Here is a 22665-nt window from a genome sequence, read left to right as displayed (position 1 = left end):
CCCTCCCCGTCCTGCCCAATACTTGGATGCAGAACCGTATGTTGATACATCAGCACTGGGGATGGACAGGTGAGTGCTCTTTACCTAATTTCAAACCTACTTGAACACCCTGAAGAACAGACCTCACACCTTCCTGAGGTTCACGCTCTGTGTGGCTGTATCAAAAGGCCAGCTTCTGTCTGCCAGTGATAACTGCATGGGTTCCTGGCCCAAGCGGGACACTCCCTTTCCTCCTGACCTCAGAGACGGGCATAAATTGCCAGGCTGGGTCAGATCTGTGGTCCATCTAAGCCAGTATCCAGCCTCTGACTTCAGCCAAAACTGGACAGTGGCTCCAGATGGCGCAGAAAGATGGTTCCCTCCGCTTGGCACCCCTCTGCTTGCCCTAAGGAGCGGGAGAATATTACATTACCCACTGGCTCAGCCCCTTCCCTTGCCCCACTGAGAAGGGGGGATAGTGAAGATTGCTGTGCCTCCCATTAGGATGGAGGTGATGAGAACCCAGTGTCCCCGACCCTTCACTAATTTTGGATGTTTTCTTGATCTGGATGACTCTTGCATTCTTTACATTTACAAAATATCTTCAGGGGATTTTCATTCTACAGCAAGCAGTCTATGTAAATTCATTTGCATTGGGTAGATTACTGGCTCCATAAAACCTGTTTGGCAAAATCAAGTAATTTTGTGTTCTGGGTCAGTCAGGGATGGATTAAACCATCTAGTCTACTTCTCACACCCTGCCAATGAATAGAATCTCATCTATGCAATGGCCAATAGCAAAGTGACAATTTGTGTCCTTGTTCAGCTACTTCAGTGATGAGAGGGGCTTTAGTCAGGGGTGTTGTGAGGATCTCCATGTTAAAGATTGTGAGTGCTCAGATACTATGGGAGTGAGGGCTGTAGTAGGAAGAGAGTCTGAGACATAAGCCCTTGTATCAGAGGCCTGGTACGAGGCCTGAACTAAAGTGGTCAAAACTTTGCTGATATAAAGCAAAGTCAGGTTGTGAGCAAGAAGCAGGCCCTGCTCACAGAATTTGGCAAGCATAGGGCTGATATTGCAAAAACACATATTCCTAAGAGATGCGAGGCACGGAGCACTCACGCAAGCACATTCCAGAAGGGTGGTACCAGAACACGCTGACAGACACATTCCCCAAAGACAACAGGAACATGCTGACCCATCTTAAGGAGAAGGTCAGGATGACAGTGTGATGAATAGAGATGTTTTGATCGAACCTACTGGTACAAGGCAATGGGTGGCACCCTGATATGTCAAGGGTGATACGTCACTTGTTTGTATTGGTTATAATGATGCATCTCAGAGAGAGTGTCTTTGTCCAGCCGAGGGGGCAGTGGAAAGTCCCTCCACTGACTGAGCTGTGTCCACTGTCACAGACGTACATGTGATAGTGTAACTGTAGACATTGATCCGAGGAGCTAGGACCATGGTTTGCTGACCAAGCGCCTTCGCACCTTAATGGATTTTGTGGTCAATGGGCGGTTCACTCGAGATCCGCTGTGCCAGCTATCTGTGCAGAGCTGGGACAGCACACAGGGAGAACACACACAGCCGAACATCTGACGACAAGGACCAAATTAGTACCTTAGATTTTGGGGAAGGATAGTTCCATAAAAGAAATGCACCTTCTAACTACTCTGTGAGCGGCATCCGTTCCATTGACCACTGCCTTACTTTGTGACTGATCTGTACGTACAGCTGTGGTTATGGCAAGGACTTCTTATATCCCCATTGATGGCAAATTATGGCTAATCCCTGGCTCCATGACCATGTCTGTTCTGACTGTCCAGTCCAGCACGGCTTTTCTGTTAACTTCTCTGTTGGACATAATCTGAACCAGCGGAACATTAGCCGCTCTCAGTTGGAGATTGTTTACGCCACGCATCAGCCAACGCGCTAGTGAATAAGGCTCAGACATCTGGAGGTGCTGAGCACCTGAAGTTGTAGGTTCACAACACCTGTGAAAATCAAACCACCTGGGCCAGGTCATCTGCAGTTGAGGCCAGATTTGAAGGATGCTCAGCCCCCAGCCATTCCCATTGTGACACACCCCCCCCCCCAGTGTGCTATGCTGACTTGAAAATCGGGCCCGGTGTGTCACTAGGAAATCCAGTACTAAACTGTATCAGCCCCTTTGCCTGAATTTCTCTCACACCGCGATTCTGTGACAAGCACCACAAATAATGATGCTCTCCTGTAACTCGGTACTGCATTTTACCCAATTATTGTTGCAGTATTTTCTGTAGGGATTGCAGCATCCCATGGATACGTGAAGATAAAGAGTATGTCGTAATCTGGCTTTTCGATTGCACCATGCCACATGCTGTAGGTTGTGGCATGCCAGATTTGAATAGCAGCGTGCTTTTGGTGTCAATGTGGGGACAGGCCACTAAATACTGCTACTTCCTCTGACCTCTTGTATGCAATAATTTCATTCTGCTTACCCTCGCACATGGAGATGTGAAACTGTTTGTTAGTTTTTAAAACTAAGAAGGAAAAAGCTTCAGAGCTTGGCTCTAGGACTGAACTTCCCCAGAACTTGAGGCAGTTTCGATCTAGGCTTTTGGTTTGTGCCCCATCTGTATTATAGCTTCTTTTTAATTGATATCCGTAATTTTATATTGAATTATCATTGTCCGACTTACCCATAGTGATAAATGAACATTGCCCATTCTGCTGCAGAGCCGGCTTGTAGTGAACTCAAATATAATAACTCCATTGATTGATAGTGAGGCATCTTGGAAGAGAAGCCCTGGATTGGTTAAACCGATTGCAATGTGCAATATGTAATTCTGCTTGCAGAGAAGCTATCTTTTGAAAAAAAATTACTTCCCTTTAGGATGGTTCTGCTATTGATGAGTGTCCACCATTCATTGATTTGTGACCCACAACTCTTCAACCGATGACCCCAAATCAGTGTTATGGCTCTGTGCAGCAGGTTTTGCATTTGGCTTGCTGAGTCAACTAAAAGATGCATAAAATCACATATAGTCAGAGCTTCTAGCTGATTAGTCATCCTGTGGCGAATTCTGCATATTTCACTAAGGTCTGCTTAAGTTGAACTCATGAAATTTCATTCTTGATATGCTTAATGCACACAGAGACCTATGTATAGCAAGTGCTCAGGGCTGAGTTGTTCCAACTGGGTCAGCCACATCTCATTTCTGGGGTCACTAAGCAAGTGTGTAGGACTAAATGTGTATATCTGGGCTAACTTACGTTAGAGAAGATGGTAGGAAGGCTTGTGGTGGAAGAGCAGGTAGCACACTCTTCTCAAACCCATCGTCAATTCCATTTTTCCTGGATCTGCATGTATGGTTCCAAGATCCAAACTGGGCATTTTGTACTTAGAATATTTTACAGCTGCTATTTATTTTATTACTATAAATGCACCATAAGATTAATGAGACATCTCGTTCGCATCCGAAAATCAATTTATGCAACTCCAGCAATCTACAATGTCTGTAAAGTGTAGCAGTGACTATTAGTGCTTTCCCTATTGCCATCCAATAATGCGAATGATCTAATGGCTGTGCATGTTCGTAGTGGTAGCGAATGCTCCAAAAAGGAGTAACGAGGGGTGGAAAAGTAACGGAGACTAATGAATATGGTAATAAGAAAACTCAACTTGTCACTACTAAATATAACCATCTATTTGCTTCTCTTCTTACAATTCTGGCACACATTCATAGAGCTACATTTGGATCCCATTAAATCTATTGAAGTTACAACCAGTTCAGTGTGGATATACAGGTGCAACAGAGCAAAACTTGAGCAAAGTCCTGCCAAGAGAGCAGAATGCTGATGTGAAGTATTGATTGAATCCGAGTTGTTTCAGTGGAGCAGTTATTCTGTTTTCATGCCACTTGTAAGCACACTATGGAAGACAACTAAGTGAAAAATGCTCTTTCTGTATTGGCCTCTAAGTCCTTACTGGGTCTGCTCAGTGAGATAAGAGGTTATTTTTGTGTAGCTGATCATATTGCCTCTAATAAATATGCCAAAATAATGTATCTGGACCCTGATTTCACAAAGCATTTAAATGTGCTTATTTTGAGCACAAGTGGCCCCATGGAAATCAGTGGCACTACTCATGTGCTTAAAGTTAAGCCTCTGCTTAAGTATTTAGCTGAATATGGACCTTAGTGTTCAAGTTGGAAATCTCTGAAGAGGCACATTATAGGTTGGTTTAGATAGAGCTGCTGTTGAAATAAACCAAGGTCAGCAGATAGGACAAAAGAATCTGCTAAACCTCTCAAACTTAATGGGGTTCTGCTGCTCAGGCATGTTAGGCAACCTGATTAGGGAACTATAGTCAACAGGACTGCTGCTCACATGCATACATGCTTTGCTGAATCAGGGCATACATCCCATGCATTAGTTGGTTCGACTGATCTGATCCTGGAGAATCTGGCATTAAGCCTGGAATACTGGTTAGAATGTTTCCTTCCTGTCACCAAATTCTGAATTTTTTAAAATTAGTTAATACTGACCTTAGCATCTGAGCTGGGGCAGGGGGAGGGGGAATTTCCACATACGATCCATAAAATTTTCAGAAGGTAGAAAATCCCACAGCCCTGCCCCACGCATGGCGTTAAAGGGCTATTGACAGAGGGAGGTCAGCAGCTGTCCAAATGGCAGTTAATTAGCTCTTTGCTTATAGAAGTTGCTAGAACCAAGCAGGAACAGCCAGGCAGAGATTTCCTTCATTTACAACAATTATTTTGACTTCCAGAAGGGCCTCATGCAGCAAAGTACTCTGCTGTCTGTAGGATCCAAATCTAGGCACTGAGCTCAGTCTCTAGAGCTGTGAGCTGGGAATAATGTTGGAAAGAATTCAACAAAAGGGTGAACTTGATGTTACGGTGCTGGATTGGGAACTGGGGGGATATGGGTTCGATTCCTGGCTCTGCCACGCCTGCCCCATGTGACTGTGGCCAAGTTGTTTAGGGCCGTCAGAGTTCACTTTTCACCTGGTCTAACTAGGACAGACTCCTGTGTGGACATTTTGGTTTGAGTGTGCTTTATTTCAGTGGAGCTTAAACTTGTTCAATTTAAGCTAAACCCAAGTAAGGCTGAAATGAGTGTTCACACTGCCTTTTGCACCATCTTAAATCCAGTTTAAAGTCACATCTTTATCTAAACTGGTGCAACTCTGCATGCAGGCAAGCCCTCAGTTGCCCCATGCCTCAGTTCTCCATCTATAAAATGGGGATAATAATCCTTCCTCCTGCCCGCTCTTTGCCTGTTTTAGATTGTGAGCTGTTCAGGGCAGGACAGGTACTGCCTTTTTCTGTGTGTTTGTAGCAGCAGGGGGTGCTACTTTAATACAAATAATAAATATGCCACAACTCAAGTTAACATTAAGCACCAAGGAACTGTGTCTAACAACCAACATAGGGAACTCGTGGTTGGGAGAATTTAAAAGGCGCATGCACAAAATCAAATACCCAAAGTGTGGTCAACCCAGGGTTTCCTTTCCTGGTGTGGATTGTGTTCAAACACATTCTCTTCTTTACTTAGGCTTATGGCAGATGAAATTCCTTCACCGGTCATCTGTTACCTTGGCACTGCAAAAGCTAAATAGAATATGAAAGCAATTTAATTTTCAGTTAGAAATTGACTTTTTCTTGATGATATTCATAGCTGTAGAAAGAGGAAAAAGATCAATAAACCAGCGCTATTTTGCAGCCGGGGGGGGGGGGGAGAAATGAGAACATTAAGGTGCTATTAAGCAACACTGCACATGTGATGGGATTGGAAAAAAGGGGGCCTCCCCCCTCCCAACTGTGTGGTTTAAAGAAAACCAAACCCACAGCTCTAATAAGGAAATTTCCAATGATGCCTTTACACTGCCCCCTGGAGTAATTAACAATGCATGAGATGAATGCTGTTAGTCTCCAGAAATGTCAGGCAACATCACTCACTTTGAAGGCAGTTCAACCAATCTCCTGCATAAGTGTGGAGCAGAAACGACTTTTGTTTTGTAGTAATTGAACAAACGGGCTTTTGGAAATTGCCGTGAGAGGTAATGTGCTACAAATTGAAAATTAATAAAAAAGTTCTCTGACAAAATTATCTTAAAACAAACAAACAAACAAAAAAACCAAACCAGTATGTGGCACTTGGCCCCCACAAAATGCAACATGAAAAGTGAAGATGCAGGACACCAGGTACATCTTCCTCTGGTGTATCAGGATGTATATTTGTCGGCTGAATTTTCTTTTTTTAATGGCTTTTCTTGGTTCCTAACCTCTATTTCCTGGAATAATTTCATTGTCCCTCACTGATGTTAATAAAAGCTTCCAGTTTAGTATCCTCTACAGTTGTAATCCATGTGCTGTTTATTACTAAGCTGGAGGAGGGGTAAAGAGTGAGACCCTTGAAGGTACATTGGCATCTAGGTTGTGATTTTAGGCACTGCTGCAATTCCCCAGCGCTCCTGCTCAACAGCCATCAAAGCCTGTAAGTGCCTAACCTCACTTGGTACCTAAGGTGTTTGTGTGTAGGGCAGAGGGACAATGGGGGAGGGTTTGCTCTGAGCATGCACACTGCAACCTCAATCCTGGCACCCAGGTATCTGTCTCTTGCCTGAGCATGTGCAGTACTGCCTCCTGGTAGGTGTTCGGGCCATATTAATACCTTAGATTTGGGGGGTGGGGAAGGGATAGTTCCATAAAAGAAATGCACCTTCTAACTACTCTGTGAGCAGCATCGGTTCCATTGACCGCTGCCACCTATGCCCTGGAGCCATTACAAACCAGGGAAGAGAGGTGTTTGGCTCCCTAAGTCACAGGGGCCTGATCCAGTAGGCATGTTCAGAGGCTGCCTGCCAGATTGGGTCCTGCAGGTGAGTTCACACTATACAGCTAGGAGGTGGGGGGACAAGAAGGCAGAGCCTTATAACCTGTAACCTAGTGGTTAGGGTACTCACTTGGGTTTAGAGACCCCCTTGCCCTGGTTCAAGTCCCTCCTCCTGAGGAGAAGGGGCTTGAACAGGGATCTGACACCTCTCAGGTGAGTGCCCTAAGCACTGGGTCTCCTTCAATCTCTCCTATTGAAGCTGTTCCACTGTAATTAAACAATTGATTAACTATTAATTGGGCCAAAGAAGGAGTTAGGATGACTCTGTAACTAGGGGCCTCCCATATCCTGGGTGAGTACCCTGGCACTAGGCTGAAGGTTACACGGGAGTTTTTTCCGTCCCCCCCATTTTGTTTCAGGCCCTATGAACAACTTAAGCAGCCAAATGGCTTCTCCCCCCACCTGGTCATGAATCATAGCAGAGATCGCCACCTCCCTGCAGCCTTGTCTTAGGTGCCTGTCTCTGGGAGAGGGGTGGGTCTTAGCGCACACCCCTCGTGTCGGCATCTCCCATTAGCAAGCTTAGGTGGCTCCCCACCTAGCGTGCTGGCTTTGTGGGTCCCGTTCTTAGGCAGCTCTTGTGCTCTCCCCATTCATGGTGTAGGGGGTGTAACTCAGCTTTGTGGGATGCAGGGGTGTTCCTCTGACTTTTCTAGGCACCTAGAAGATAGGCCTTGCAACGCTGCACATAATAGCACCTAAGTCCTGTCATGGATCCCACCAATGTGCTTGGTAGAAGTAGACCTACCAGCGTTTCCCCTGGCGCTTTGCTGGTCTCGCCTCCCGCTTGCTCAGTACACTATCTTTGTGGTGATCGTTTGGCCAGTTTTCAATCTATTTCTCAGTACTTCCATCCAAGTCAAACCAAACAAATCTGTCAAGCTTTGGAAAGACCGTCTCAGGCCTGATGATGTAATGGGCTGCTGACAGAACTCGTTGCCAGCTTGAGCACTTGATTGATTTATTTTTAAATAGGATAACCAATCAACTTACCCATGTTTGATTGAGTTTCCTTGAGAGCTGTGAACTCTGAATTGTCACTAGTCACCGAACCAGGGACTGTGTTTACCCATTTCAGCAGAACTCTCCACTGAACTCCTTTTCACTCCATTACCAGTGTGGTAGGTTCTAGGATGCTGCCTAACAGTACAGGGCTCCTGCTGACGTGGTCAAATTTCAGGCGTTAGAACCCTGAGTAAATGGAGCTATTTTTGCTGATTTCAGGTCAGGTGCTCCAATCCCAAGGAATGAAGGGGTTCGTTGGAGCCTAATGTTTCGTTCTTGTTTGTTAAAGACAAAGGCTAGGAAATACTAGACACCATGTATGTTGCTGTGTTTGGAGCCGGGTGGGCCAGCTGCTTATCGCTCCCGCTTCCCATCTCGCAAAGGGGGAAATGCAGATTTGTTTCTCATTTTCTTAAATAAGCAATGACATACTTTTTTTGCAAAGCAAAGCAAGGGAACTTTCCGATAGCAGCAAAATAAACCAAACCCGATAGCCACACTGCATTTCCTTCGCTCATTCACCTTGTTCACCATGACATTCCAAAACTTATTCACAATATTCCTTAGCTAACCACATTCGCACCTTGTGAGTTGTCATCTAGACCTGGTTATATTTATGTCCACATTTTCTAAGTGTTCCCGCACCTACATTTTATCAACAGCTGTATCTAATGGGCCTTCATTATTTCTTAATGGTCTGTATTTCTCTGCTTTATTGTCATTTTGAAGAGAGATTTTTAAAATCCAGTTTGGTAACTTGGCCATTTTAGAACCATCATTACTTTGATTTCCCTCTTACATGTTGAATCGGTCTGTTTTCTAAGTTGTAGTTCCTTCTCCCACTGATGTACACCTCTACCTCGATATAATGCTACCCAATATAACATGAATTCAGATATAACGCTGTAAAGCAGTGCTCCGGGGAGGGCAGGGCTGCGCACTCCAGTGGATGAAAGCAAGTTCGATATAACGCGGTAAGATTTTTTGGCTCCCAAGGACAGCGTTATATCGGGGTAGCGGTGTAGTTGTACAAACTCTTCTGATTCTTCTCAGTGCCTTTTGTTGGCAGTAACTCATTCTGCTTTTCATAATGTCCTTATCTTTTCTCTTCAAGACTTAATTAGTCACCTATATTTTATTTAGTTCGCTCTCCCTTATTTAGATTCTTTCTTATCCTCAAATTCTGGAGAAGTCACACAGGGATCTCAGCCTACCAACCTTCTGCTTCATAATGTTCCTGTTGCTCTTGTAATCATCATTGGACTCATCAGTGTGCACATGACATCTTAAGGAATCATCTCTCTGGATTTTAGTTTTTCCCTCACTAGCTTTTATTATTCATTAAGAACATAAGAATGGCCACACTGGCTCAGACCAATGGCCATTTAGCCCAGTATCCTGTCTTCCAACAGTGGCCAGTGCCAGGTGCTTCAGAGAAATGAACAGAACAGGGCAATTATCGAGTGATCCTCTGTCATCTAGTCCCAACTTCTGACAGAGGTTTAGGGACACCCAGAGCATGGGGTTGCGTCCCTGACCACCTTGGCTAATAGCCATTGATGGACCTGTCCTCCATGAATTTATCTAGTTCTTTTTTTAATCGAGATATATTCATTGAATCCAGTTATACTTCAGTATTTATATTTAGCATTATTTCCAGTTAATCTTTCATTTCGCACACGCCTCACATTTGAATAAACCCAATTTTGAAATGCTCTTTTATTATTGCCATATTCCGCTTTTGATGATATTCCGAAAGTAAAGGCAACAGTTGATTGCTTAGACATGGCGTTAGTTACACAATAGGTGGCAGATCCTGGGGCTGCTCTATAAACAGATTCTTGTATCCATTTAACTCCATTTAGACATGACTATAGTTAAATCAGTGCAACCCCATTAGTGTGGATTCAGTTATACTGGTAGAAAGATGTTTATAGCTTGTTTCAGTGTACCAATTGGGATTTGGTGAACATTATGGGTTGGATCAGTTTTAACCTCTGTATCTAAACTGATAGTTAGAGCTGTACAAAAACGGTGTGCCGTTGCCTTGAGGCCAAAGTAAGTCTGCTGTATGCTTCCTATTGACGTCTCTGGGCCAGAATCAGTGGAACTATGCCATGAACTGTGGTGTTCAAGTTGTGTCAGCTGTAGATGGATCAGAAAATGGTCTGACAGTTAAAATGGCTTGATCTGTGCTGATTTGGTGTTCGGAGGGTGTGCAAAATGAATGTAATTTAAATGCTTTTTCTTTCAGCAGATATCAGTCGAGTGAAAATTCTCATCTAAACGAAGTTTATGGTCAAGCCTATTCTTTAACTTGGGTTAAAGGTGCAAAACTGCTTCTACAATAGGTGCTAAGTGGTGGTGCAAATTCAGGCCTAAGTGGGCCAGATTGTATAACTATATTTCAACAACAAAAAAATCCCACTTTCTTTTCTAGTCCAGGTCTAAGAGCACCCTTCTAACTCCAAGTGTAAATTATATTGTGGTTTGTGTCGCCACTGAACCTGGCCAGTATCCTGGAGGTGGGGGGAGGGCTTAGTAGTTCTGTTCAGAAAATTCCCAGTTTGGAAGAGGTAGCAATTTGTGTGCATTTTGCGTTGGAAAGAAGATGTGGATGTAGTGGGTTATTGCCCAGAATTATTTCAGATGTTCTTAGGAGTGGCCAACAGTATGAATATACTTGCCAGGATGAAGGTATTTGTATCTCATTCAACCTATATTATTGCAATAGGCAAAAGACCATGTGGTAGAGGTGTGCCTCATGGTTTCACAGGTATGGAGCAAGGGTGCCCAGCTGTTACAAGATAGAATATTATATAGGTTATTTATTTGGTTATTTTAATTCCATAATTTCCATTTTGCTAACTAATCTCTTTTCATTTGAAATGTCTTTGCAGATAAGCAAGCAGCAGCTCCAGATAGTCAAGGATCGATTCCAAGCATTTCTCAATGGAGAAACGCAGATTGTGGCTGATGAAGCTTTTATTAATGCAGTCCAAAGTTATTTCGAGGTAAGGTGAGGCAATTGTTGGGCATGAAATACACAAATGAGCACAGCGGACAATGGTTTCTTATGAACAAGTGTTGCATGGCCTCTTCTGCATTAATAGTCCCATCCAAATCTCTTTGGATGGGCCCTGACAGCCAACAAATAAACTCAGTGCTGTTTAACCCAATTCTCCCAAAATATTTTAAAGAAAATTAAATTACGGTTCAACAGTTAAATCATCTGTGCTAAGTTTAGTGCCGTGCTAAATGTATCTTAATACTTCATGTTCTTACTTTTGGGTTAAATTCTGTCCGAATGGATACCTCCACATTGCTGTTGAGGTCAGTTGGGCCAAATTCTCCCGTTCATTCAGCCTGGTGGCATGTGTAGAGAAATATCAGGGATGAAGGTAGTCCATGGGGGTGACATGGAATGCAGAAAAGAGAAAATTTGGCTCTTTGAGGGTACTGTCATAATGTATGTGGTGACCCAACAAGAATAGCAAAGGCCTTGAAAAGCTTTACATATTGCAATAGAGAGCATCATTAAAGTCTCTGCGCTGGTCATTAGCAAGTAATCTGTGTCACCTCTATACTAGAGACAGCACCCCAAATGCTTCAGTAAAATTAGTCAAAAAGTAAAATTATAAATATTTTGATGGCCACTAATTACACTTAAACCTGGTAAGTTGGGGCTAGCACAGACACTTGGCTAATATTAACGTTACCTTTTAATTGCATGGTACTATGTTTACTTATTAACAAATATAGTGAATGACAAATAGTACTGAATAGTGCACTTACAATGCTGTCTGCAATTCAGAAAATGTTTTGTTGGGAGCATTTTAAGGCCGTAAAATCACATCTGTCCTTCCACTCCCTGCTAATATTCTTTGTTTCTCTGTTGAAAACTAGCCCACTCCCTCCCCCAAACCAAACTTGTCACAAATAATTGTTTAGCAACTTAATTTTCTGATTTTGGCTAAGATATTGATTTAAAATATATATATTGCAATTGGATTCAGGATTGTTAGCAAGCATTTTTGGCAAACAAAGCTGTAAAATGACAATCTAACATGATTTTGATAAAGGTATTTAAAATGCCACCAAGACTCTGGCAAAAAAGGAAAAACCGGTATATTTTGAATCCTGCGCAAAACGTAAGGTTGAAAAAAAAAATGCTCAAAGCTGATCAATGGCAACGCAGTACTGCTTTCATGGTTGGCTCACCCCCGGCCTGCTGGTCCAACAACTGCAGTAGAGGTGGAAAGCCGTGGGACCCCAAAATCCATCTCTTGGGGTGCAGAGTGGCAGCAGCAGCAAATCTTCAGGTCAGGTCATGCCATCGGGCACCGCAGCCGGCACCACGGTGAAGTGCAGTATCTCAGGGATGTGGGGCCTTGGGGTGGACCACAGCTGCGTGAGACACACTCCCCAGCCCAGCCAGCTTTGCGTATTCTAGCTCGTGTGGTCGGAACGGAAGCACTCGGACTGGCTGCCGAGGAAGTGAGTCACTTCCTTGGCACGCAGCCAGCCAGCCCGAGCACCTGCACCCCACCCAGCTCTGCCGGGGGAGGGCTGAGGGGGTGTCGGCCACTCCACAGGGGGGCTGTGCTCAGCGCTGGGAGGGGGGAGGAGAAGAAGAATGTGCATTACGCTGGGGCAGCAAAAGGATACCGCCAGAGCCGGTGCCACCCGACCCCCTCGCCTCACGGCGGCGGGGAGAGAGTCACACAGGTGAGTTCCCCCGCCCCTTCCCAGAGACCACAGAAGTACTCTCCCTCAGAGTGCACCACTGTGCCGGCTGATTTGGCACTACGACCTGACCGCTCTTACCTGCTTGCTGTCCCGTCCCGGTGGTGGTGCCCCCAATTTAGTGGTGCCTGGCTGCGTATGCCTAAGGACGGCCCTGCCCATTGTGTCCGGTGCTTGGAAGACTACATTTCCCATACACCAATCTGCTGATATCTCGCCAACTGAGATACATAGTGCATCATGGGAGGTGCATTTTGGGAGATGTGGTTTGGGAGCCTGATGCCTCCATTCTCCTCTAGGAGCCAGGCTCCCTGGCCTGACTGTCTCCCATAACGCACATAGATCCATGCAACTCCCTTGATTCACCACACAGCTCAATCAGAGCTCAATCCCGTAAGCCCATTGCCTTATGGGAAATGTAGTCCTCCAGGGAGCCCAGCCTATAGGAGAAATTAGGGCCAGAACTGCAGCTGTGCCACTGTAGTGCAGATGCTTCCTACGTCAGTGGAAGGGGTTTTTCCATCAATGTAGTTAATCCACCTCTCCAAGAGGTAGCAGCTAGGTCATGGAGGAACTCTTCCGTTGACCAAGCTCATCTACAATGGGGGTTAGGTCAACCTAACTACATCGTACGGGACATAAAATTTTTCACAGCCTTACCACTGTAGCCAGGCTGATCTAATTTTCAAATGTAGAGCAGGTCTCAGAAATTTAGTAAGAGACAGAGCCGTGGAACTGGCTTCAGTTTGGTAGCCTGTAGGTGTGGTGACTGGGCCTGAATCTTGCACTGATTTTCCATCAAGCAAATCCATCATCTCCTGCTGCTCCCATCAGGCCTGATTCTCCTTTTGCCTAAAGGAGTGTACTTTACATGCTGAGGGGACATGAGGTGTGGGAGTAGCAGGGATACTCACTAAATATTGGGGGGAGGGATAGCTCAGTGGTTTGAGCATTGGCCTGCTAAACCCAGGGTTATGAGTTCAATCCTTGAGGGGGCCACTTGGGGATCTGGGGCAAAATCAGTACTTGGTCCTGCTAGTGAAGGCAGGGGGCTGGACTTGATGACCTTTCAAGGTCCCTTCCAGTTCTAGGAGATGGGATATCTCCATTATTATTATTAAATCTGTCTTCTCATATAGCCTACAAAATGTTCACTTACTTGTTTTCCCCAGCCACACCCTCCTTCCTGCTTCCTCTGAGCGAAAGTTACTTCTTATACACACTAATGGCCTTTTACTGAAAATCAATGGCAAGATTCCCATAGAATTCAATGGCATCTATAGGAATAGACCCTCGGGGAATATCAGAACAATGCAGGTTACGTTACACTGCTTTATCAGTTACACTTAAAGTGTAAAGTGGGCTGATCAGAAGATGGATGTAACTTGCATCCTTCTTCCTTTTTTCCTTTTCAGAAACCATCCCCGCTTTTCCAGGAAAATATGTAAGATTCTATAACGGGGATTGCTGTGTTTTTATATTTCTCTGAGCGCTTGAAATTGCCTTGATGGATGCAAGATTCCACAGATACTTCCGAAGGCAGTTAGTTTGATCTTACATGGGTTTAATAGTTCAGTTGTTTCTATTTTGCCCGGTGGCCTCAAAATGATCTAGTGGCACAATTATTGATTAGGAGTCCAATTAATGTAATAGTAAACAGTATGATGTGGCTGGCCTGGTTGATCCAAAGTGTTTTCCTTGCAATGAGCTTTCTAATTGGTTACTGTGTTGCATTTCAGAACACTTTTATATACAGTCCTTAAGAAACCAAAAAACCGCTCAATGGGGTTGACATCAGTTATTTTGAGTAGATTACAAAAATGACTTGGATTTAGTCTGATAGATACAATTTTGACTCTTCTGTTGTATTAAATGGAGAGTTGAAAATTGCCTTATAACTGAGCGACCATATCGCATATAGTAACTTGAATAAGGCATCCCTTCCGCAAATGTGTATTGGATAATGGGGTTGTTTTTTTCCAGTTTTCTAATGATGGAAAGCAGTTGGAAGGCAATAAAAGAATTAATGTGAAACTGGGGATGACTTCACCCAATAATACTCAAACATTTAATGCATATCATTTGCACAATTCCAAGGCCATAAATCATAATTAGGAAACATACTTCTCTAATTATGTTCCTTTTTAAAGAAAAGTAATATTTTGGCAATTAACTAGATTTGGTAATGAATAGTCTTCATTGTACTAATTACTTTGTAGGACTAATCACCATTAAATCTCTAGTTGTTGACATGTTGTCATTTAGCACAGTGAATGTCTTTATAACCTCGCTTTGTACATTTCAGTCTAGCAATAAACCAAGGCACAATTCCGTAGGATTCTAGCTTCACATATTTACATCCACATACAGAATTTATATGAATGGTTGTGTCAAAATACATAATGATGCAAAGCTGGGAGTTTGTATCGTCCAACCTCCATACCAGTGTTTAAATCTGAGGGCTGTTAATTCAAGGGTGTAGGCAGATCAAATATGTCAGGGTAAACACATGGAGAGAGACCCTCTGTAAACACACGGAGAGAGACCCTCTGTAACCCTAGAAGACTCGAGAGGTCAAAATCAGCATCCTGAGTTGCTGCTGGAAATGAATTGCAAGGAAGTGCAGATGCCCCAATGTACAGTGACTGTCGTGCTCTCTGAGAAATATCACTGTGACTGGGCAGTCACAGTCTGCTCTTGCTGGAGTTGGGGTGATTATTCAGGTGAATTTTGGATTATTGACAAGAATTTCACGTTTTCACCCTGAATGGTCTCTGGGTACTGTTACAGGAGTTTTCTGTCTCTATATATGTAAATAGTTAGATTAGCTGGAACATACAGCTCTGGTCATAGCTTTTGGAGGACCACTGAAACGTCTTGTGCACTGCAAATAGCTTTCTTTGTGCAGCTCTTAACGCAGACTTTCATACCCTTCCTCCGAAGGGAAGAAGGACTTGTCAGAAGGGGGACTGATTTATCTGAGCAGTGTAATTTATTTTTGTCAGCCTTCCTGTCAATCATCTTTCTCTCTCCAAGCTATTCACCATAAAAGGTGAAGATCTGGTTTATAAATTGTGGGAGTGGAGAAAAATTCAATGGTAAAACCTTGAAGAGAATTTAAACTCTCACGCATGATAGCAAAGGGCAGCAACTGCCGTTGTGCAGGGAAAGACATAATTCATCCCTGGTTTAGCTTTACTGAATTGGTCTAATGGTCCCAGCTCTGTTTCTTTTCTCTAGGCAGGTAGGAAGCAGAGAGTAATTTTCATCCCTCATCCAAAAGGGTATTGCCAGGGGATTGCCAGTTTATCACTGCTTCATTGAACACGTGCTCTTGGAGAGAATGTTTCCAAGATGGCAGTGGGATTTAAGACACGCTTAACTGATTTACTTAGATGGGACTGACTGTGAGAGGAAAAAAACAGACTATTTAAACCCAGCTGGGGGGAAAATGAAGGGGGCAAGATGCTGTGAAGTTATTTGCAGTTTCTCTCCACTTCTTTGTTGAAATCTTGATCTGACCAGCTCCACCATACAGTAGATTTTGCTTATTAGCAGCCCCTTGTTTGCCAGCAAAAAGTTGCCATTATCCTGCAGTTGCTAATAAGGAGAAGGCACGTTTGTGAGGCTGCAGCTGGGGGAAGAAGCCCTGCGATATGCCTCTCCTGGCTGCAGCCCTGCAAACCTGCCTGCTGGCAGGGCAGCATCGGGGAGGGGACTGCAGTCCGGATGCTTGAGGTTTCTGCAGAGAGCGGGGGCCAATGGAGCTGGATGGTACCTCTCCCTGCACTCTCTGAGGTCAGGGCTCAGCACGTCCCAGCACTTCCCTGGCTGCAGCCCCGGAGAGCACAGGAGAAATACCATGCAGCTCTGGAATCCGGACTGCATCATCCCCCGTCCTCGCTACTGCCCGTTCCACAGCTTCCTCCCCCGCCTGCAACTCCTGTGTCCCTGTGTGCAGGCAGGTTTGTGGGGCTGCAGCCCTAGAAGGAAGCACTGGGACGAGCCGAGCACTAGCTGCAGGCAGGTTTGCAGGGCTGCAGCCAAGGAAGGCACCTCCAACACTTCCTTCCCTGGCTGCATCCACGCAAACATGCCTGCAGCTGGGGCTTTTCTTCCAAAACAACTTTTCAGTAAGTGGCATGCAGTTGCCAGTATCTGAATCCCTTTCCCATTAAAGTCAATGGGACAGGATTGGTTCCCGGCAAAATGTTGCTATTAACTGGAAATTGTTAATATTGAGGTTGCTATTAAGTGGAATCTACTGTACTTGTGCCCTATATAAAAATGTATTTTTTAGCTTCTAATAATTTAACTTCCAGCAAACACTTGAACAAAACTTACAGAACTGAAACCCCTTTGTTCCTTTGCAGATAGGCACCCACATGGGTTCCGCCCCCCCCCCAAAATCTTATCACTGGTACCCTTTCAGATAGGGCTAATGCAATGATTCCCAGATCTCTTGGGTTATTGCCGCATACCAGTCTGCCAGGCAAGCACCTCTCTGACGCCCAAGGTAGATGCAGTTGAATGTCAAACTGACTTGAAACAAAATGTTTCAACATCTCCAAGCTGCAGTTTTTCAGAATTTTGTTATGCAAAAAATTTCGATACTTCAGTTTTTGTTTTCATCCCAAATTAGGGTGAAAACAAAGGTTGAAATAGAAAAATTGCCTGTGAGGTACAAATTCCAATTTTTTTACTCCGCTTTACTCATGGTTTGGTCAAGATTTGCAGAAGGCTAATCTCATGGCAAGTAGGAGCTGTGAAGCATTGACTGGGAGTGAGGAAACTAGTTCAGGGATATCCAGCACACAAGTCAGTCCTTTAAATGCAGGATGTGTTTATCAAATAGCTAATTGAACAACACAGAACTCACTGATAGTAAAGAATTTATGAAGGCTACATTCAAAACTTATGAACCATGTAAGAGAGAATTCTAATCGAATGATACATGTCACTTTCAATTCATTGTCAAATCTGCTTGCTATATTTTTGTTAACAGGGCCTTGGAGAGTACAGCAGAAAGTAAGATTCAAACCTTTGAATGTAGTTGCCGCATCGTAATGTGGCTTGGTAAGCCTCTGATTGGAATAGAATGGAATTTGACAGAAGTGTACAAAATGCATTCTTAATATTCAGGTTGCATTGGAACTGGATCCTAAAATAAACTGGATGGCTGGGATAGTCTTTGTTTGAAAGTTGACAGGCACCTTCTTAATATACAAAACTAGCCTGTGTTTCATGATGTCTGAAAAAGACATCTAGACCCACATCTTCAGAGGTATTGAGCCACAATCCTTTGAAGATCTGGATCATAGTAGAATCATAGAATATCAGGGTTGGAAGGGACCTCAGGAGGTCATCTAGTCCAACCCCCTGCTCAAAGCAGGACCAATCCCCAACTAAATCATCCCAGCCAGGGCTTTATCAAGCCTGACCTTAAAAACCTAAAAGGAAGGAGATTCCACCACCTTCCTAGATAACCCATTCCAGTGCTGCTTAACCCTCCTGGTGAAAAAGTTTTTCCTAATATCCAACCTAAACCTCACCCACTGTAACTTGAGACCATTACTCCTTGTTCTGTCATCTAGTACCACTGAGAACAGTCTAGCTCCATCCTCTTTGGAACCCCCTTTCAGGTAGTTGAAAGCACCTATCAAATCCCCCCTCATTCTTCTCTTCTGCAGACTAAACAATCCCAATTCCTTCAGCCTCTCCTTATAAGTCATGTGCCCCAGCCCACTAATCATTTTTGTTGCCCTCCGCTGGACTCCTTCCAATTTTTCCACATCCTTCTGGTAGTGTGGGGCCCAAAACTGAACACAGTACTCCAGATGAGGCCTCACCCATGTCGAATAGAGGGGAATGATCACATCCCTCGATCTGCTGGCAGTGTCCCTACTTATACAGCCCAAAATGCCGTTAGCCTTCTTGGCAACAAGGGCACACTGTCGACTCATATCCAGCTTCTCGTCCACTGTGACCCCTAGGTCCTTTTCTGCAGTACTGCTGCCTAGCCATTCAGTCCCTAGTCTGTAGCAGTGCATGGGATTTTTCCGTCCTAAGTGCAGGACTCTGCACTTGTCCTTGTTGAACCTCATCAGGTTTCTTTTGGCCCAATCCTCTAATTTGTCTAGGTCCCTCTATATCCTATCCCTATCCTCCAGTGTATCTACCACTCCTCCCAGTTTAGTGTCATCTGCAAACTTGCTGAGAGTGCAGTCCACGCCATCCTCCAGATCATTAATGAAGATATTGAACAAAACCGGCCCCAGGACCGATCCTTGGGGCACTCCGCTTGATACAGGCTGCCAACAAGACATGGAGTCATTGATCACTACCCATTGAGCCCAACGATCTAGCCAGCTTTCTATCCACCTTATAGTCCATTCATCCAGCCCATACTTCTTTAACTTGCCGGCAAGAATACTGTGGGAGACCGTATCAAAAGCTTTGCTAAAGTCAAGGAATAACACATCCACTGCTTTCCCCTCATCCACAGAGCCAGTTATCTCCTCATAGAAGGCAATTAGGTTAGTCAGGCACGACTTGCCCTTGGTGAATCCATGCTGACTGTTCCTAATCACTTTCCTCTCCTCTAAGTGCTTCAGAATTGATTCCTTGAGGACCTGCTCCATGATTTTTCCAGGGACTGAGGTGAGGCTGACTGGCCTGTAGTTCCCCGGATCCTCCTCCTTCCCTTTTTTAAAGATGGGTACTACATTAGCCTTTTTCCAGTCATCTGGGACCTCCCCCGATCACCATGAGTTTTCAAAGATAATGGCCAATGGCTCTGCAATCACATCCGCCAACTCCTTTAGCACCCTCGGATGCAGCGCATCCAGCCCCATGGACTTGTGCTCGTCCTGCTTTTCTAAATAGTCCCGAACCACTTCTTTCTCCACGGTGGGCTGGTCACCTCCTCCCCATACTGTGCTGCCCAGTGCAGCAGTCTGGGAGCTGACTTTGTTCGTGAAGACAGAGGCAAAAAAAAGCATTGAGGACATTAGGTTTTTCCACATCCTGTGTCACTTAGGTTGCCTCCCTCATTCAGTAAGGGGCCCACACTTTCCTTGACTTTCTTCTTGTTGCTAACATACCTGAAGAAACCCTTCTTGTTACTCTTAACATCTCTTGCTAACTGCAACTCCAAGTGTGATTTGTACCTCAAAGGGACTAGATTCCCATCAATTCAGCTTGTATCCAAACTCACTGTTGTCAAGGTCCAATAGGAAGATTATTGTATATAATGTGAGAGTGCCCTAAATTTAAAAAAAAAAAAAGGCAACAGATTTTTTTACACTCCTCAATGAAACAGCACACTCAAGTTCTGTGTTACTTCAAATGCCAAACTATGCTCACCGCCTCACATTAAAAATCTGAAAATTAATTAAAAATGTAACTGCTGTTTATGCTCAAGGGCAGTCTGGAGACTTTGAGCAAATGAAAAAAAGGCTGAAATTTTTATGAAAGAGAGAGAAACTATAAAATGGCTGGGTATGCTTTTCTCATGGCTATGACATCGTCAGGATACTCTGCCTCTGACCCAAACTGAACTCAAAAGCAATGTCATAGCTACCTTGCAACAGACCTCCTTTCTCAACGCACTGAATGCCCACTGTGTCTGTTCCTTTTACTTTTTTTTTATTGTAGCCTTTAAATGGAAATCCGTGTTTGGAGTTTACACCAGGGACAATAACTAGTAGTTCCTATGGCACTACCTCCTTGTTTTACCAATGGGGAAACTGAAGCACAGAGGGGCAGTGAGTTGTCATCCAGTCTCAGAGCTGGGAATAGAGCCCATGTCTGCGTTTCAGTCCACTGGACCACACTGCTTCCCTGATTGTGTTTGTTTCCTGGCTCGTGTGCCTGGCTCTTAGCAAGGAGTTGGAAAGTATCGACCCCAAAAAACATTAAGCTCCTGGATTCAAGGGTTGGTGCTTTAATATCCAATGTGCTCCCAGGGCAAGGCCAGGTACCAAGAAGTTGGGAGGAACGCTCTTTGCTCCCTCTACTATGTGCCTCCAGACCAGGGACTAGGGCCATGCCCCTTGCCCGCACACCTTAGGGTGCAAGCCACCCAAAGGGAGGTATGAAGAAATGGTCCCAGTCTGCCGCTTTGGCACATACCAGCAGATCTAGGTAGCCACAGAGGCAGGTATATGTTGGATCCTCTGCAGCAGGCAGGTTCCCTGCACCGTGGGGTGCTCCAGGAAGAGGTGTTGCCCTTTTGGTTAGCTCCATGCACCTCTCTGAGCAGCATTGCCTGGACCAATGGCACTATGTGCTGCTTGCTCTCCTTTGACTGCAGCTGTTGTTACTACACAAGGAGCATCAATTGAATGCGTAACACAGGCATGTCCTTCCAGGAGGTCTGTGTTCACCTTTGCCTGCAACAGCTGATTGACAGGCCGTTAACACCTCTTCCATAGCAGCATGTGCCAAGCACAAGCCCTCTGCCATGTGGTTCTTTCTACCTCTTGAGCTCCTCCACTGTATCGTCTCTTGGTGTCTTTATAGCTCTCTACGAACTGCAGCTAAACATTGCACCCCGACTAAGCCATCTCCAAATGAACAATGTGGGGTTGGCTCCCTTGCGGAAGCAGGTGTCTGTCCATTGGAAATGTAGGGTATGTCTACACAGCAACCGGGAGGTGTGATTGCAGCTTGTGTAATCATTCAGAAGCTATCTAGCCCTAGCCACACACGATCCTGAGTGTGTACACGTCTCGTGCCGCCATGGCTTCACTGCTATTGGTTCTCAAGCTAGATCAAAAGTGCAGTCACTCCTCCCAACGGCTGTGCAGACATACCCTTAATATAAAGGCAGGGAGGCACAGCAAAGTAACAAGACTGCAGGACCAGTGAACCGTTGTCCTACTTTTTCTTTCTAGTCCTTTATTAAGGAGCATTGTGAGAAACTTGTTTATGACAAACACAAACAAGGTGGTTTTCAATAGAGTGAGGGGGATGGTGGATAAATCAGCCCAGCTGACTAATCCACTGTTCTTTTTGTATATTTTTATCTAGAGACTATTCCGTATTGCTGCCTATTTCCCACAATCATTTCTCTTGAATGTCCCTTCAGTTTACATTTATGCATTAGAAATCCATATACCCAACACCGTGGTTGGATAGCCTGAAGAATCGCAGGATTTGCTTTGGGCGTTGGGGAAACTTCTTTTTTTTAGTCAATCTGGAAACTTTATCACTGACAATCCCAGCACAGGACATAATCAGTATTCCAGGTTTGAAAGATTCCTCTGAACATTCCTATGCAGTGTTAACATGCAGCTTACTCTGTTCTCTGCATTTTGTCCCCTTACCAAAATTCTGTCCTGGGAGAATGAAAGGGGAACAGATTAAATGTGGGGAGCTCGCGGGCTGTTTGATATCATTGCTCTTCCTTGTTCTGGTTGTGTGGAAGTGGCCATAGTCTCTTCCGTCATTCGACTTGGGCATGTGTGATCAATAATTTTATGAAGGACGAGGGTTTTTTTTTCTACTATACCAGATTACCGGCTTGAGTTATGCTCATCTCTACATCAGTGCCATCAGATGAAAAGTCTAGTGAACTGCACAGGCTGTGCCGGGGGTTTGCAAAACATCTGTAATGCTGTAGAAATATTGCAAACGCCACTGGGACAAGCAGACTTCCACAAACAGCAGTGCAGGGAGCCAATACCTTTTAGCTGACGGGCTTTCCACAACCTGGCCACACCCTGCTCAGCCAGCCATAGCATAGATACTCGGTAGAGTAGAGATCAGACTTTCTGAACATAGGATGCAAGACTTTCTCGGCCTTTCTCCTGTTCACGGGATTCTTTGTTCAAAATGTTTTCAGTCGAAGAAAATGATGCGAGTTATATAATGTCTGTTAGAAAGTGAGTTTTCCTTGCAAGGATCCTGTAATGGAACAAAGGGCCGAAGCCTAATCACCTAGCTCATGCTGCCACTCCCACAGCAGTCACTAGGATTACACATGTGCAACTGGCAAACGGGACTTGCTTCAAATGCATCACACTTCT

At 44.6% G+C, this 22665-nt stretch overlaps 1 protein-coding gene across 21 annotated transcripts in view; it reads left to right on the top strand.

Moving 5' to 3' along the window:
* CADPS (calcium dependent secretion activator) overlaps positions 1-22665 on the top strand; it is a 354315-nt gene that overhangs the window by 60471 nt on the left and 271179 nt on the right. For all 21 annotated transcript variants that reach the window (XM_065550658.1, XM_065550667.1, XM_065550661.1 and 18 more), the window contains exon 2: positions 10789-10902. In XM_065550658.1, coding sequence (XP_065406730.1) covers positions 10789-10902 — 114 coding nt within the window. The remainder of the gene's footprint in view (positions 1-10788; positions 10903-22665) is intronic.

The sequence above is a fragment of the Chrysemys picta genome, chromosome 7 (genome assembly GCF_011386835.1).
Source record: "Chrysemys picta bellii isolate R12L10 chromosome 7, ASM1138683v2, whole genome shotgun sequence".
NCBI lineage: Eukaryota > Metazoa > Chordata > Testudines > Emydidae > Chrysemys > Chrysemys picta.
Note: the sequence above shows the minus strand (reverse complement) of the source record. Positions and strands in the feature narration are given on the sequence as shown.